The 12,500-nt window shown below is 44.4% G+C and overlaps 1 protein-coding gene across 4 annotated transcripts in view; it reads right to left on the bottom strand.

Moving 5' to 3' along the window:
- LOC147008560 (lipopolysaccharide-responsive and beige-like anchor protein) overlaps positions 1-12,500 on the bottom strand; it is a 597,819-nt gene that overhangs the window by 245,846 nt on the left and 339,473 nt on the right. For all 4 annotated transcript variants that reach the window (XM_085864642.1, XM_085864638.1, XM_085864639.1 and 1 more), the window contains one exon: positions 6,622-6,743. In XM_085864642.1, coding sequence (XP_085720768.1) covers positions 6,622-6,743 — 122 coding nt within the window. The remainder of the gene's footprint in view (positions 1-6,621; positions 6,744-12,500) is intronic.

The raw sequence follows: 12,500 nt of genomic DNA, 5'->3' as shown, positions 1-12,500 counted from the left end.
GTTGAGGAAATGAGCACTCCGGTATACCCTGCAGTTCTGGATCATCCTCCAGCAAACATCAACGTGGACATGATCATTCTCCTTTGCCACACTACCAGCGTTAGAATACCAAGTCCAGCGATGAGCCTGTGGGTGCTGAAACCATGAACCAGCCACCTTAAGTCCATGACTTATTGCAAAGTCTATTCTATTCCTCTATTCCTCACTCTCCATGCACTGCTCTCACTCCCCCACACCTCCAGGAATACCTCTGGCTTCAGTTTCCCCTCCACTCCCACCTCATGTTTATATGTGTACTGTACCGTCCACCGAACAGTGATGACTCCATCTACACCTCACTATCGGAAAACATGGACCAACTTCTATCTTCTCATCCAAACTCTCTCTTCCTCTTATGTGGTGACTTCAATTGTCATCACGCCAGTTGGCTAGGTGTGGGTACCTCTCTCACCTGCCATGGCACCTCAGCAAAAGCTTTCTGCGACTCATTGAGACTGACTCAATCGGTCAACTTCCCGACCCGGATCTCAACCAATGGTACTCCATCTCTTCTGGATCTGATTTTGACAAATTTCCCTGACAATATCTGCTGCTCTTCCTTCGCTCCAATTGGTTCTTCTGACCACGTCCTTGTTAAAGTGGACATCTCTCTGGCTGTTATCAGAGAACCACCTCACCGCCGTCGAGTCTGGCATTTCACTCAAGCCGACTGGCAGGGTCTCCGAGCAGCCATCAAACTTAGACTGGTCTCCTATCACTAGTTTCTCAAACATCAACTCATCCTGGGAATTCTTTCAAAGAAACTTACTCTCCCTCATGCACAGATTTATCCCCTCTCGTGTTCAGTTGTCTTACCCTTCCTCCCGCCCTTGGTTTACTGAAGCTTGTGGCGAGGCAGTTGTCCTGAAACAACTTGCCTTTGCATCATGGAAAGCAAACCCAACTGAGGGCAATCTCAGTTCTTTCCACAAAGCTCGGAACAAGTGTGTATCTACCCTCAGGAGAGCCAGAAAACAACATCTTTCTCATCTCAAGTCTGAACTCTCAAACCTCTCTCCCTCCTCAAAATCCTGGTGGCGTTTAATCAAATCTGTTTCTGGTGTATGTTCCCCCTCCATCCCCTCCCTTACCTCAAATGGCCGCACTGCTGATTCCACACGTGATAAAGCTGAATGTCTAAACTCGGTGTTTGCAGCTAAATCTTGTGTCCTAAACCCATCACTATCTCTACCCACTTTACCCAGTCGCACCCAACTGTCCCTGGACTCTGTGTCCTTTACTCCTGACAAGGTGGAGAGCTTGCTTTCAAACCTCGAGTCAGATTCTGCAACCGGTCCAGACGGCATCAGCCCACGTGTCCTCAAAGCCTGCTCTTCTGCTCTTGCTCACCCTCTCTCTGTTCTATTCACCCTCTCATTTGCCCAAGGTCATCTGCCATCTGCTTGGAAATCTGCTAACATCACTGCCCTGCATAAAAAGGTGCAAAAACAGATCCCTATAACTACAGACCAATCAGCCTTCTCCCAATCATCAGCAAGGTGATGGAATCCATCATCGCTTCAGACATGAAATCCTTCCTCTTCTCCAATGGCTTGATTTCCAATCATCAATTTGGTTTCAGACCAGGTCACTCTACCCTGGATATGCTGCTTCTGCTCTCCCATCAATGGATGGAGGTCCTCAATGCCAGACAGGAAATCCGAGCCGTATCCCTGGACATATCACGTGCTTTTGACACAGTCTGGCACCCTGCCCTACTCACCAAACTCTCTTCCCATGGTATTCAAGGCCATCTCCACTCATGGCTCGCAGACTTCCTCTCCTGTCGCAGTCAACGTGTGGCCCTAAATCCCCTCTTCCTGTGCAGGCTGGAGTTCCTCAAGGTAGCGTTCTGGGCCCTGTTCTTTTTCTGGTTTTTATCAATGATCTCTCGGACTCTCTGGAAAATCCTCTATTTCTCTTTGCCGACGACTCCACCCTCTGCCGTACCATCTGTCATCCCTCAGACCGGCAAGCAGCAGCTTCTTCGCTCACTGCAGATCTGGATAAAATCACAAACTGTTCCAACACGTGGAACATGTCTTTCAATCCAGACAAATCTCACACTCTCACTATGTCTCTTCGAAAGGACCGTTTAGAAACCCCCCCCCCCCCATCCACTTTCTCAACAATCCTCTGGAAGAAGTCTTTTCTTTCAAGCTTCTGGGTCTCACTATCTGCCATGACCTTTCCTGGGAAAGTCACATTTCCAACCTCGCCTCAAAAGCCAGTCGCCGACTAGGAATCCTCCGTCATGCAAAGTCCTTCCTCGGCCCTCTTGAGCTCCTGACCACTTACAAAGCTTTTGTCCGTAGCCTGATGGAGTACTGCTCTCCCCTCTGGGCTGGTGCTCCTGCCTCCCACCTTTCTCGGCTTCATGCTGTCGAAACCAGGGCATTTAAGATCATCGGCATCTCCCGCAATGAAGCTGAGTCTTTGGGCCTCTCACTCAATCACCGCAGGTTGGTCGGTGGTCTTTCTGTCTTCTACCGACTCCTCTCCAGCCTTGCCCCCCTGCTCTCTCTGCGATTTGTCCCCACCACATTTCCACAGGGCGCTCAAGGTCCGCCAACAACCCCCTTCTGGTAAAACTACCAAAATCACGAATCACTGCTCATCTTCACTCTTTCATTCCTCTTTTTTCCCGCCTTTGGAATAAACTTCCTCACTCTATTCTTTCCCATTCTTCCCTCCAGGCTTTCAAAACAGCTGTTCACCACCACCTCTTATCTTCCCCCATCCAAATCCTCGATCTTTTCTACCCCCGATAATCCACCCAAGCCCACTTCCTTCAATTCCCCTGCTTTTCTTCCTGAAAGTCCCTGTAATGTCCATCTTCTCTTCGCCATGTTCCCCGTCCCATCACCATCCCTCTCCCTTCCACAGTTCACCTAATGTGTCTGTTCCCCACTGTTTTGTCCCTTCCACTCCCGCCCCTCTTGTCTCATGCCTCCTTGCTGTGAGTTGTGTGTTAGCTCTCATACGAGCCTCGACCAAGGTATACAAAAAAAAAAAAAGTCAAGGAAGTTATTGCTATTCTGGTTCACAGTTCCAGATGCATGGGGACCAACACATGTCTCATAACCATTCCTGTCAGTTCCAGTTGATGCAATGAAATCCCCCAAGACGAAAAGAGTATCTCGCCTGGTGCAGCGTGGCATAGAATGCATCCTTCAGTTAAATTACTCGCCGCAGTCAGAGCATATACCAACACCAGGGAAATGACACCCAAGGAGTGACGAATCCTTCGTCTCATAATATGCTCGTTGACCGATGTTACCTCAATTATCATTGGAATCAGCTTCTTGGACACAGCTACAGCAACTCCTTGAGCATGCTAACCATCAGAGCGACCAGACCAATAGTAGGTGTGTCCAACTGCTATGATCCCACCGCAATCCGGTCTCCGAACCTCAGAGAATGCTGCAATACCGATGTGTCCAAACGCTTGAGTTCAGATGATAACAGACAGGTGATCATCCTCTCTTTGGGATAGGCACCCACCCGAAGGGACCGCCTTAGGTTAACCCAAGGAGACCGCCGTCTGGTGGACGACACCTCAGCACCACCCCGACACACATGACCGCAATCTGACCCGGGAAGGTTTCCCTGTGGTTTTCCTCCTATCAAAGAGTGGGGGTCCCAAAGGCTTTGCCCAAATCCCGTCATCCGGTGAGCTGCCCTGCGGAGGGCAGCTGCACAGGAGGTACTCCCACGGAGTGTGTTTTCAGATTTTTTATCTTGCCAAAACGAAGTTTTTGCAAGATATGTTAGTCAGCTTATATGTTTTTTTTGTTTGTTTTTTTGTTTTTTGTCTGTAATCACGTATAAAAAATTCTGCAGAGCACAGTTATCATTGGAAATTTTTGTAACTTCGCATATCAGAGGCCTATAGAGGTCCCTTTCAGCGCACAAAATTTTGAAGGTCAAGGTCAAAGGTCAAGGTCACTGTCGCAAATCAGGGGAGTCGACGAAACCCTTATTTTTTGAGTAATTTTGATCGGATCGTCTTCAAACTTCATAGGAACATAGTTCATGGTCTGGCACTCAGCTGATTAATTTTTGGTGGCGATTGGCCTTGACCTTCATATGTTTTTTTTTTTGTCTGTAATCACGTATAAATCACTCTGCAGAGCACAGTTATCATTGGAAATTTTTGTAGCTTCGCATATCAGAGGCCTATAGAGGTCCCTTTCAGCGCACAAAATTTTGAAGGTCAAGGTCAAAGGTCAAGGTCACTTTGTCGCAAATCAGGGGAGTCGACGAAACCCTTATTTTTTGAGTAATTTTGATCGGATAGTCTTCAAACTTCATGGGAATATAGTTCATGGTCTGGCGCTCAGTTGATTAAATTTTTGGTGGTGATTGGCCTTGACCTTCATATGTTTTTTTTTTTTGTCTGTCATCACGTATAAATCACTCTGCAGAGCACAGTTATCATTGGAAATTTTTGTAGCTTCGCATATCAGAGGCCTATAGAGGTCCGTTTCAGCGCACAAAATTTTGAAGGTCAAGGTCAAAGGTCAAGGTCACTTTGTCGCAAATCAGGGGAGTCGACGAAACCCTTATTTTTTGAGTAATTTTGATCGGATCGTCTTCAAACTTCATGGGAATATAGTTCATGGTCTGGCGCTCAGTTGATTAAATTTTTGGTGGTGATTGGCCTTGACCTTCATGGTTAGCGCCTGAGGTCCGTAGCCTGATGTCCGTAGCCTGATGGAGTACTGCTCTCCCCTCTGGGCTGGTGCTCCTGCCTCCCACCTTTCTCGACTTCACGCTGTCGAAACCAGGGCTTTTAAGATCATTGGCATCTCCCGCAATGAAGCTGAGTCTTTGGGCCTCTCACTCAATCACCGCAGGTTGGTCGGTGGTCTTTCTGTCTTCTACTGACTCCTCTCCAGCCTTGCCCCCCCTGCTCTCTCTGTGATTTGTCCCAACCACATTTCCACAGGGCGCTCAAGGTCCGCCAACAACCCCCTTCTGGTAAAACTACCAAAATCACGAATCACTGCTCATCTTCACTCTTTCATTCCTCTTTTTTCCCGCCTTTGGAATAAACTTCCTCACTCTATTCTTTCCCATTCTTCCCTCCAGGCTTTCAAAACAGCTGTTCACCACCACCTCTTATCTTCCCCCATCCAAATCCTCGATCTTTTCTACCCCGATAATCCACCCAAGCCCACTTCCTTCAATTCTCCTGCTTTCCTTCCTGAAAGTCCCTTTAATCTCCATCTTCCCCTCGCCATGTTCCCCGTCCCATCCCCATCCCTCTCCCTTCCACAGTTCACCTGTGTCTGTTCCCCAATGTTTTGTCCCTTCCACTCCCGCCCCTCTTGTCTCATGCCTCCTTGCTGTGAGTTGTGTGTTAGCTCTCATACGAGCCTCGACCAAGGTATACAAAAAAAAAAAAAAAAATGTTTTGTCCCTTCCACTCCCGCCCCTCTTGTCTCATGCCTCCTTGCTGTGAGTTGTGTGTTAGCTCTCATACGAGCCTCGACCAAGGTATACAAAAAAAAAAAAAAAAAAAAAAAAACATATTTGACCCCAAGGTCAAATTTTCAAGTTTTAGGAACCATATCGTGTAGTACCTCAAATTGAACACTTCGATGAGTGCTTTCTAGATATGTCAAGCTTGAGACATTATGACGTCATTTGGTGACGTTATGAGGCAAACGCATATTTTTCATGGTTACTCTGTAGAACGATTCTCATCGGAATCTCTCGTAAGCAGATATTCCTCAAGGAGTCGCTCCTGGTGGATAGCAGCTCTGTTCACCTCAGTGTGACCTTAAAGAAGTCACACGTGGTCACCTTTTGACAAGATACGGGTCACCCTGCGGGTGACATTGGTTTATTTTGCTTTTAGTTCGTTTTGTGGAATGAAGGGTTTTATGGTGGCTGGAGTGCAAATCTTCCCACTGACCTCCTCATATAAAGTAACCCAACTGCAGGAGGACATCCGCAGACACAGTTCAACAATAGATATGGATGGTCGTTGGCTCATAAGGATCTTTCTGCCCAAAACATTGGCCTTTTTGGCCTATTTTGACCAAATGGCCTATGTTTACCTCAAAATTAATAGGTGGTTGAGTTCAGCAACCTCATGTGCAGCAAATGGTCTTCAAATTTCAAGTCAATCGGATGAGAATTGACAATTTTATAATTTGGCCTATGTTGACCTTTTGTCATAAATTATCCTCAAAAGTAATAGGTGGTTGAATTCATTGACATGATATGCAATTTTTTTTTGACAAGTAACAAACAAACACACCCAAATGCAATTCCCTCTCCTCCGTAGAGGGTAAATATCAGGTTGATGTGAGGAAGAGTTGTAAAACCCAGAGATGACATGACTGTGTTCAAAACCAACACCAAAGACATTTACAAAGACCTATCAGTGCGAGAGTTAAAGATGAACAATGTACGAACTTGATTCAATCCAAGCATGCATTACAAATGATCACGGCTACATGTCTTTTCTGCAAATATATAACGACTTATAAACAACAAATCTATTGCACTGAAAATAAATCATCATTTTAATTTTAAATGGCAATGATGCCAAAGACATAACCTACATACCCTGCTCGCCAGCAGCGCGCAGTGTTGCTTCAGGGTGTGTAGATCCCAGAGGATTTGGAACGAGTCTCCTGCGTCTGCGGAGGCTATCCTCCCAGATGTCAAGCCGCCAAAAAGCACACGGCCTGCCAGCCAGCAGTGAAGAAGCAATAAAGGGAGAGTTAACAAGTGGGAACAATCTTTAAAAGGCCAAAACCATAGACCAACACCTAAAAAGGCAGTGCAAAATGCTCACAGTCATTGTCAAAAGCTTACATCAAGCTGTTATATTGTCTATACTAGTCTTGCATTGCACATTATCAACTGAATGCCCTTGTAAGAAAGACAAAATAATGAAAGAAGGAACATGCAAGACAAGCTGGAAACCAAAGTGGGGAAGTTCTGGAAATAATGATAGTCAAACACAAATGTTTGACAATGTTTGTTGATAAATAGAAAGATCCTGACAGTTCCCAAGACAAGAAAGTACATCCACTATACCTCATGGCAAAAATGGACGGTGCATTTTTCACTCAAATAATAGTAAATAAATAAATAAAAACTTTACAGCAACACCAGTCTCAAAGAACATTTTGAACTTCAAGAGGTAATATCCTTCATCAGCAACATAATCGATTGTCCGGGACAAGACTGATGCAATGGCCAAGGCAAGCTGTAAAATGTTGTCGAGAAACACGATGACAACAAGGATACCAAAACAAAAAAATTCTCAAAGTAGTTGGAAAGGAAGTTATTGGAAATAAATATATATATATATATATATATATATATATATATATATATATATATATATATATATATGTACACACACACACACACACACACACACACACACACACACACACACACACACACACACACACACACACACACACACACACACACACACACACACACACATATCACATGAAGAAGAAGATTAATAGCATGATGAGAAGAGAAGATGTAAATCAGAAGAAAGCGAAAAAGACGACGTACAAAAAGAAGAAGAAGAAGAAGACTAAGAATAAGAAGAAAAAAAGGACGTAGAAGAAGAGAATGCAGAATCATGAAAACAGAAGAAGACAAGTCTGGAGATGGCAATGGTTCACGAGCGGTATTTGACGATGTAGATTGTTTCAGAAGTCAAGGATGAGATAATGTGATAATGTTTGACCAAGTTATAAAAATGATCAACATGATGTGGTACGAGTGACAGGTTATTAGCTGTAAAATGTCGAAAACCCGGTTTCGTTCAACAACTTTAAAAATTTTACCTTTGCATAACCTTTAAAGGTCACAAAACAATGTTGTGGACATTAAAATAAGGAAACAGGATACGTGCTATAGCTTATTGGAGTTAGTTTGTCGAAGAAGGTCGAAAACCCGGTTCGATTCCCACAACTTTGAAAATTTGACCTTTGTGAACTATAAAGGTCAAAGGTCAAGGATTATGACCTTTGGTGCAAACCTTCCTCTGGAACATTCCAGGAACAATATAACGTCATATAGGCTATATGGCATTTCACACTCATCGGATTATCCATACTTTGATGAAATCAGCGTAAAAACAAACTTGAAGGGGGCGCCACGGGCAAGGTGTTCGAGATAGAGCAAAATGGTTTCAAGACTTTAGGTGGGGAATGACCTCAAGATTATGCATAAAAAATATTGTCATCCTCGATGCAAAGTATGGGTGGTCGTATGATTTTTATGTCAAAATTCACAATTTTTTAAGTTTGTGACCTTGTGACCTTGACCTTGGGACAAAAATGAAAAATCGAGCTCCGTGGGGCTATGCAGGTGACATTGGGCTAACCAAATACCGAAAACCCCTGCCAGATTCGACAAACCCCCTCGGAGAAGATGTAAATTGAAATCGGCTAACCCCTAAAAACACATGTTTTTTGGGTGTGGCTCCGCACATAATGGGCGCACCAAGCCCATTCTCAGGAAAACACAACTAGATCATGATATAAACATCCCACCAAAATTTTATCAGCATCGGATCAAAACCCATGGAGCTATGCTCGGGACAGACAGACAGACAGACAGACAGACACCAATAACGAATATAGTGGTCACTTTCTGACTCGTGAACCAAAAAAGAGGAGGAGGTAAATCCTATAAAAGTAAATGTATTCCATTGGAGCCTGACATTATAATTAGTCTCCAAGAGTGGATTGATTAATCACTTGTATGAAATGTTAAATTATACCAAAGAAACCTTTATCAATACAAGTCATTAATCCAGAATAAATATATGCAGACTAGTACCATGTACCCTGGAGATGCAACTTATGTAATGCAAAAACCACACTCATTTACTAAAGTTTACACCACGTCTTGAAGAACAGAGAGTGAACAATGAGAAACATTCAAAGGTTGAACTGACAATGGGGTCGTGAGACAATGTGGGACAATTTGGCACACCCAGAAAGGGGATAAACAAACAGGAAAAGAAGAGAGAGAGAGAGGTTGAGAGAGAGAGAGAGAGATTGAGAAAGAGAGATTGAGAGAGAGAGATTGCGAGATTGCGAGATTGCGAGATTGCGAAAGAGAGAGAGAGAGAGAGAGAGAGAGAGAGAGAGAGAGAGAGAGAGAGAGAGAGAGAGAGAGAGAGAGAGAGAGAGAGAGAGAGGGCATGAGAGAAAGAGCATGAGAGAAAGAGAGAGAGCACGAGAGAGAGAGCACGAGAGAAAGAGCACGAGAGAGAGAGAGCACGAGAGAAAGAGCACGAGAGAGAGAGAGCGAGAGAGAGAGAGAGAGCGAGTGAGAGAGAGAGAGCGCGAGAGAGAGAGAGAGAGCGCGAGAGAGAGAGCGCGAGAGAGCACGAGAGAGAGAGCGCGAGAGAGAGAGAGCGCGAGAGAGAGAGCGCGAGAGAGAGAGAGAGCGTGAGAGAGAGAGAGCGCGAGAGAGAGAGCGCGAGAGAGAGAGCACGAGAGAGAGCGAGCGCGAGAGAGAGAGAGAGAGAGAGAGAGAGAGAGAGAGAGTGCGAGAGAGAGAGAGAGAGAGAGAGAGAGAGAGAGAGAGAGAGAGCGCGAGAGAGCGAGAGAGAGAGAGAGAGAGAGAGAGAGAGAGAGAGAGAGAGAGAGAGAGAGAGAGGGAGTGCGCGAGAGAGAGAGAGGGAGCGAGTGAGAGAGACAGAGGGAGAGAGAGAGAGAGAGAGAGAGAGAGAGAGAGAGAGAGAGAGAGAGAGAGAGGAGAGAGAGAGAGAGGGAGCGCGAGAGAGAGAGAGAGGGAGAGCGAGAGGGAAAGAGAGGGAAAGCGAGAGGGAAAGAGAGGGAAAGAGAGGGAAAGAGAGGGAAAGAGAGGGAAAGAGAGGGAAAGAGAGGGAAAGAGAGGGAAAGAGAGGGAAAGAGAGGGAAAGAGAGGGAAAGAGAGGGAAAGAGAGAGAAAGAGAGAGAAAGAGAGAGAAAGAGAGAGAAAGAGAGCGCAAGAGAGAGGGAGAGAGAGAGAGAGCGAATGAGAGGAAACACTGACACAAGCAAATTAGAGAGTTGTGTTGGGGAGGGTTAATGGGGGGCAATTAAGATCATGGGTCAGGTTGGGGGATGACATGAAGTGGCAGTGCAATGTCTGATTGAAACCCTGGAGGGAACAGTGAGAAAGAACAGCCTCTGGAAGGTAGTTCCATCGATGGGACAACCAAGGAACAAAGGAGTTGAGGTGTGCAGACAGCCTGGATATTGGAAGTTTAACCAGGAGGAGGTTATTGGAAGACAGAGAGCAGAGTGAGTAATATCAAAGAAGAGGCAGTGAAAAACAAAGAAGTCCAACAACAAAGAAGGGCATCAACACATTTCCTGCTCTCACATACACGACACGTTTAGAATAACTTACTTATCAGAGGAGATAGTACTCTGTCAGGATGGTCTGGAAACAAAATGGCACCTCTTCATATAATATATTCCACACCTTGTGAGGTGCCCTTTAGGTTACACTTGAATGTCATGCTCAGAATATTAATAATTGTGGGGAAATAACTTCTATATTAGGCTAAATATCCACTGTGAAGCAAATATTTCAAACTTGAGACACACCCTGTTAAACCCCTCCCCTAAAGTTGGAATATTATATGATATTGTATTGTGGAGGAATGTGATGAATGTATCTATCCATAAAAGTGGTGCAGAGTGACTACCACCAGAATTTTGACTTCTTGCTCAACCCAACCCATGTTGTTGCAACAGATTCCTCAGGCTTACTTCAACTTGCTGAATTTCATAGTATTGTTTCTCCACCAACAAATATTTACTCTGTTACATCATCGACAATGCTGTGATTGTGTGAGCTTGATGAGTATAAGCTACATTCTATAAATGGTATAGTTAGAACGAGGTACAGTATATGAGAATTGTACTCTCAAATACAATAGTTGGAAACAGGTCCAACCACAGTCCTCTGCAGAGAATTACGATGGGAAAGGAAAGCTTTTTTTTCCTAGTGATCACATGTAGTCGAGTAACCTGTAACTGGCCTGCCAAGATAGTCTAGACTCCAAAGGTATGTACACAAGCTTCTGAGCTGTCTCACCAAAGTTCGAATCTCGACTCAGATATAAACTGTCATCCTGGTGTTTCACAGGCAGGGCAGGACAGAAATGTGATGTGCCACTCCTCAGATAGACATTAAGTTGGACGTCCCGTCTGCCAGCATTAGTTGGTGTACGTTAAAGATCCAACAGTGTCCGTCATGAAGAGTAAGCGAGCTATTGCCGGCAGGCAGCCTGAACAAATTACAAATTCCTGCTCGAGTGACTGCTTGGAAGGTAATGGCAAACCAGCCAGCATAACCTTTACCAACAACCTGTTCAGCAACACCAACACTCTGTAAAGAGTATGGTATAGCTCATATCATCACATTATATGTCTCGTGTTGGCTTAATGGTTAGGGTGGTGGGCTTGGTGATCCGAGGATCCTGAGTTCAAATTCCACTTGGCTGTTAAATTAATACCAGGTGGGATTGAATCTGCTTGTCATCCTTCCGAGGTTGGCAAAATGAGTGCCAGCTTGCTGGTATCCTGTGTCGGAGTGGCGACCCGTCCAGGATTGTGCCCAATAGGCAAGGAGACTGCTTAGGCAACACCAAAGCTCTGCACAGAGTATGGTCCCAATGGATGGATGGATGGATCACATCATGAACTGGTAACAAGTCATCAAGTTTGTATCACCACCTGTTTTTCATACATGTCATATTTATATCAAACAATTAATAACTGGTTGAACTGAAAAATGCCAGGATAATGTGGAATTGTTCATCGAGACTGAAGTTTTGCAAAAATTGCTATGTTGCAAATGAAATGTCCGTACATCAGTCAGCGGCAGAAACGCTTTCATAAAGTCACGGATAGAAGTTATCCAACATTTAGTTAGTCCAACCCTACAAATAATTTAATCTCATTTCATGGGTGCGACACATTAAACTAAAATGCCAAACACACTTAACCAGAACTAATCGTTTCAAAAACTGAACAATTAGTTCACAAAAAACAAACAAATAAAAAGAATAACTTGAAAAATCGATAAAGATGTAGGATGGCCCACATGCATTTTGACAAAATTATACACACCATTTCTCTTTTCGAAGGGCATTGGTAGAGTGCATACCTCCACTACACAATGCCTGATCAAGGACATATTGGGCCCACTAAATCTTTGAAATATCATGCTACGCATCGTTTTTGGCCCCATCTCTCAATGGTGCGTGAAAAATCACTTTGACAATTAAAAAAATTCTCGGATCTGGATTCGGATCTTCACCAAAATCGAATCAATTTGTCCTTGTCACACACCCAACCTGTTCACCAAGTTTCGTCTGAAAACGTCCATATCTTTTTGAGATATCGTGCTATATATCAGTTTTAGTACAATCACTCAATGGTAAAGAATCACGAAAAAAT

The sequence above is a fragment of the Eptatretus burgeri genome, chromosome 18, assembly GCF_056783735.1.
Source record: "Eptatretus burgeri isolate ZD-2024b chromosome 18, Ebu_testis_v1, whole genome shotgun sequence".
Classification (NCBI taxonomy): Eukaryota; Metazoa; Chordata; class Myxini; order Myxiniformes; family Myxinidae; genus Eptatretus; species Eptatretus burgeri.
The sequence above is the reverse complement of the archived record's forward strand: the minus strand, read 5'-3'. Positions and strand labels throughout refer to the sequence as shown.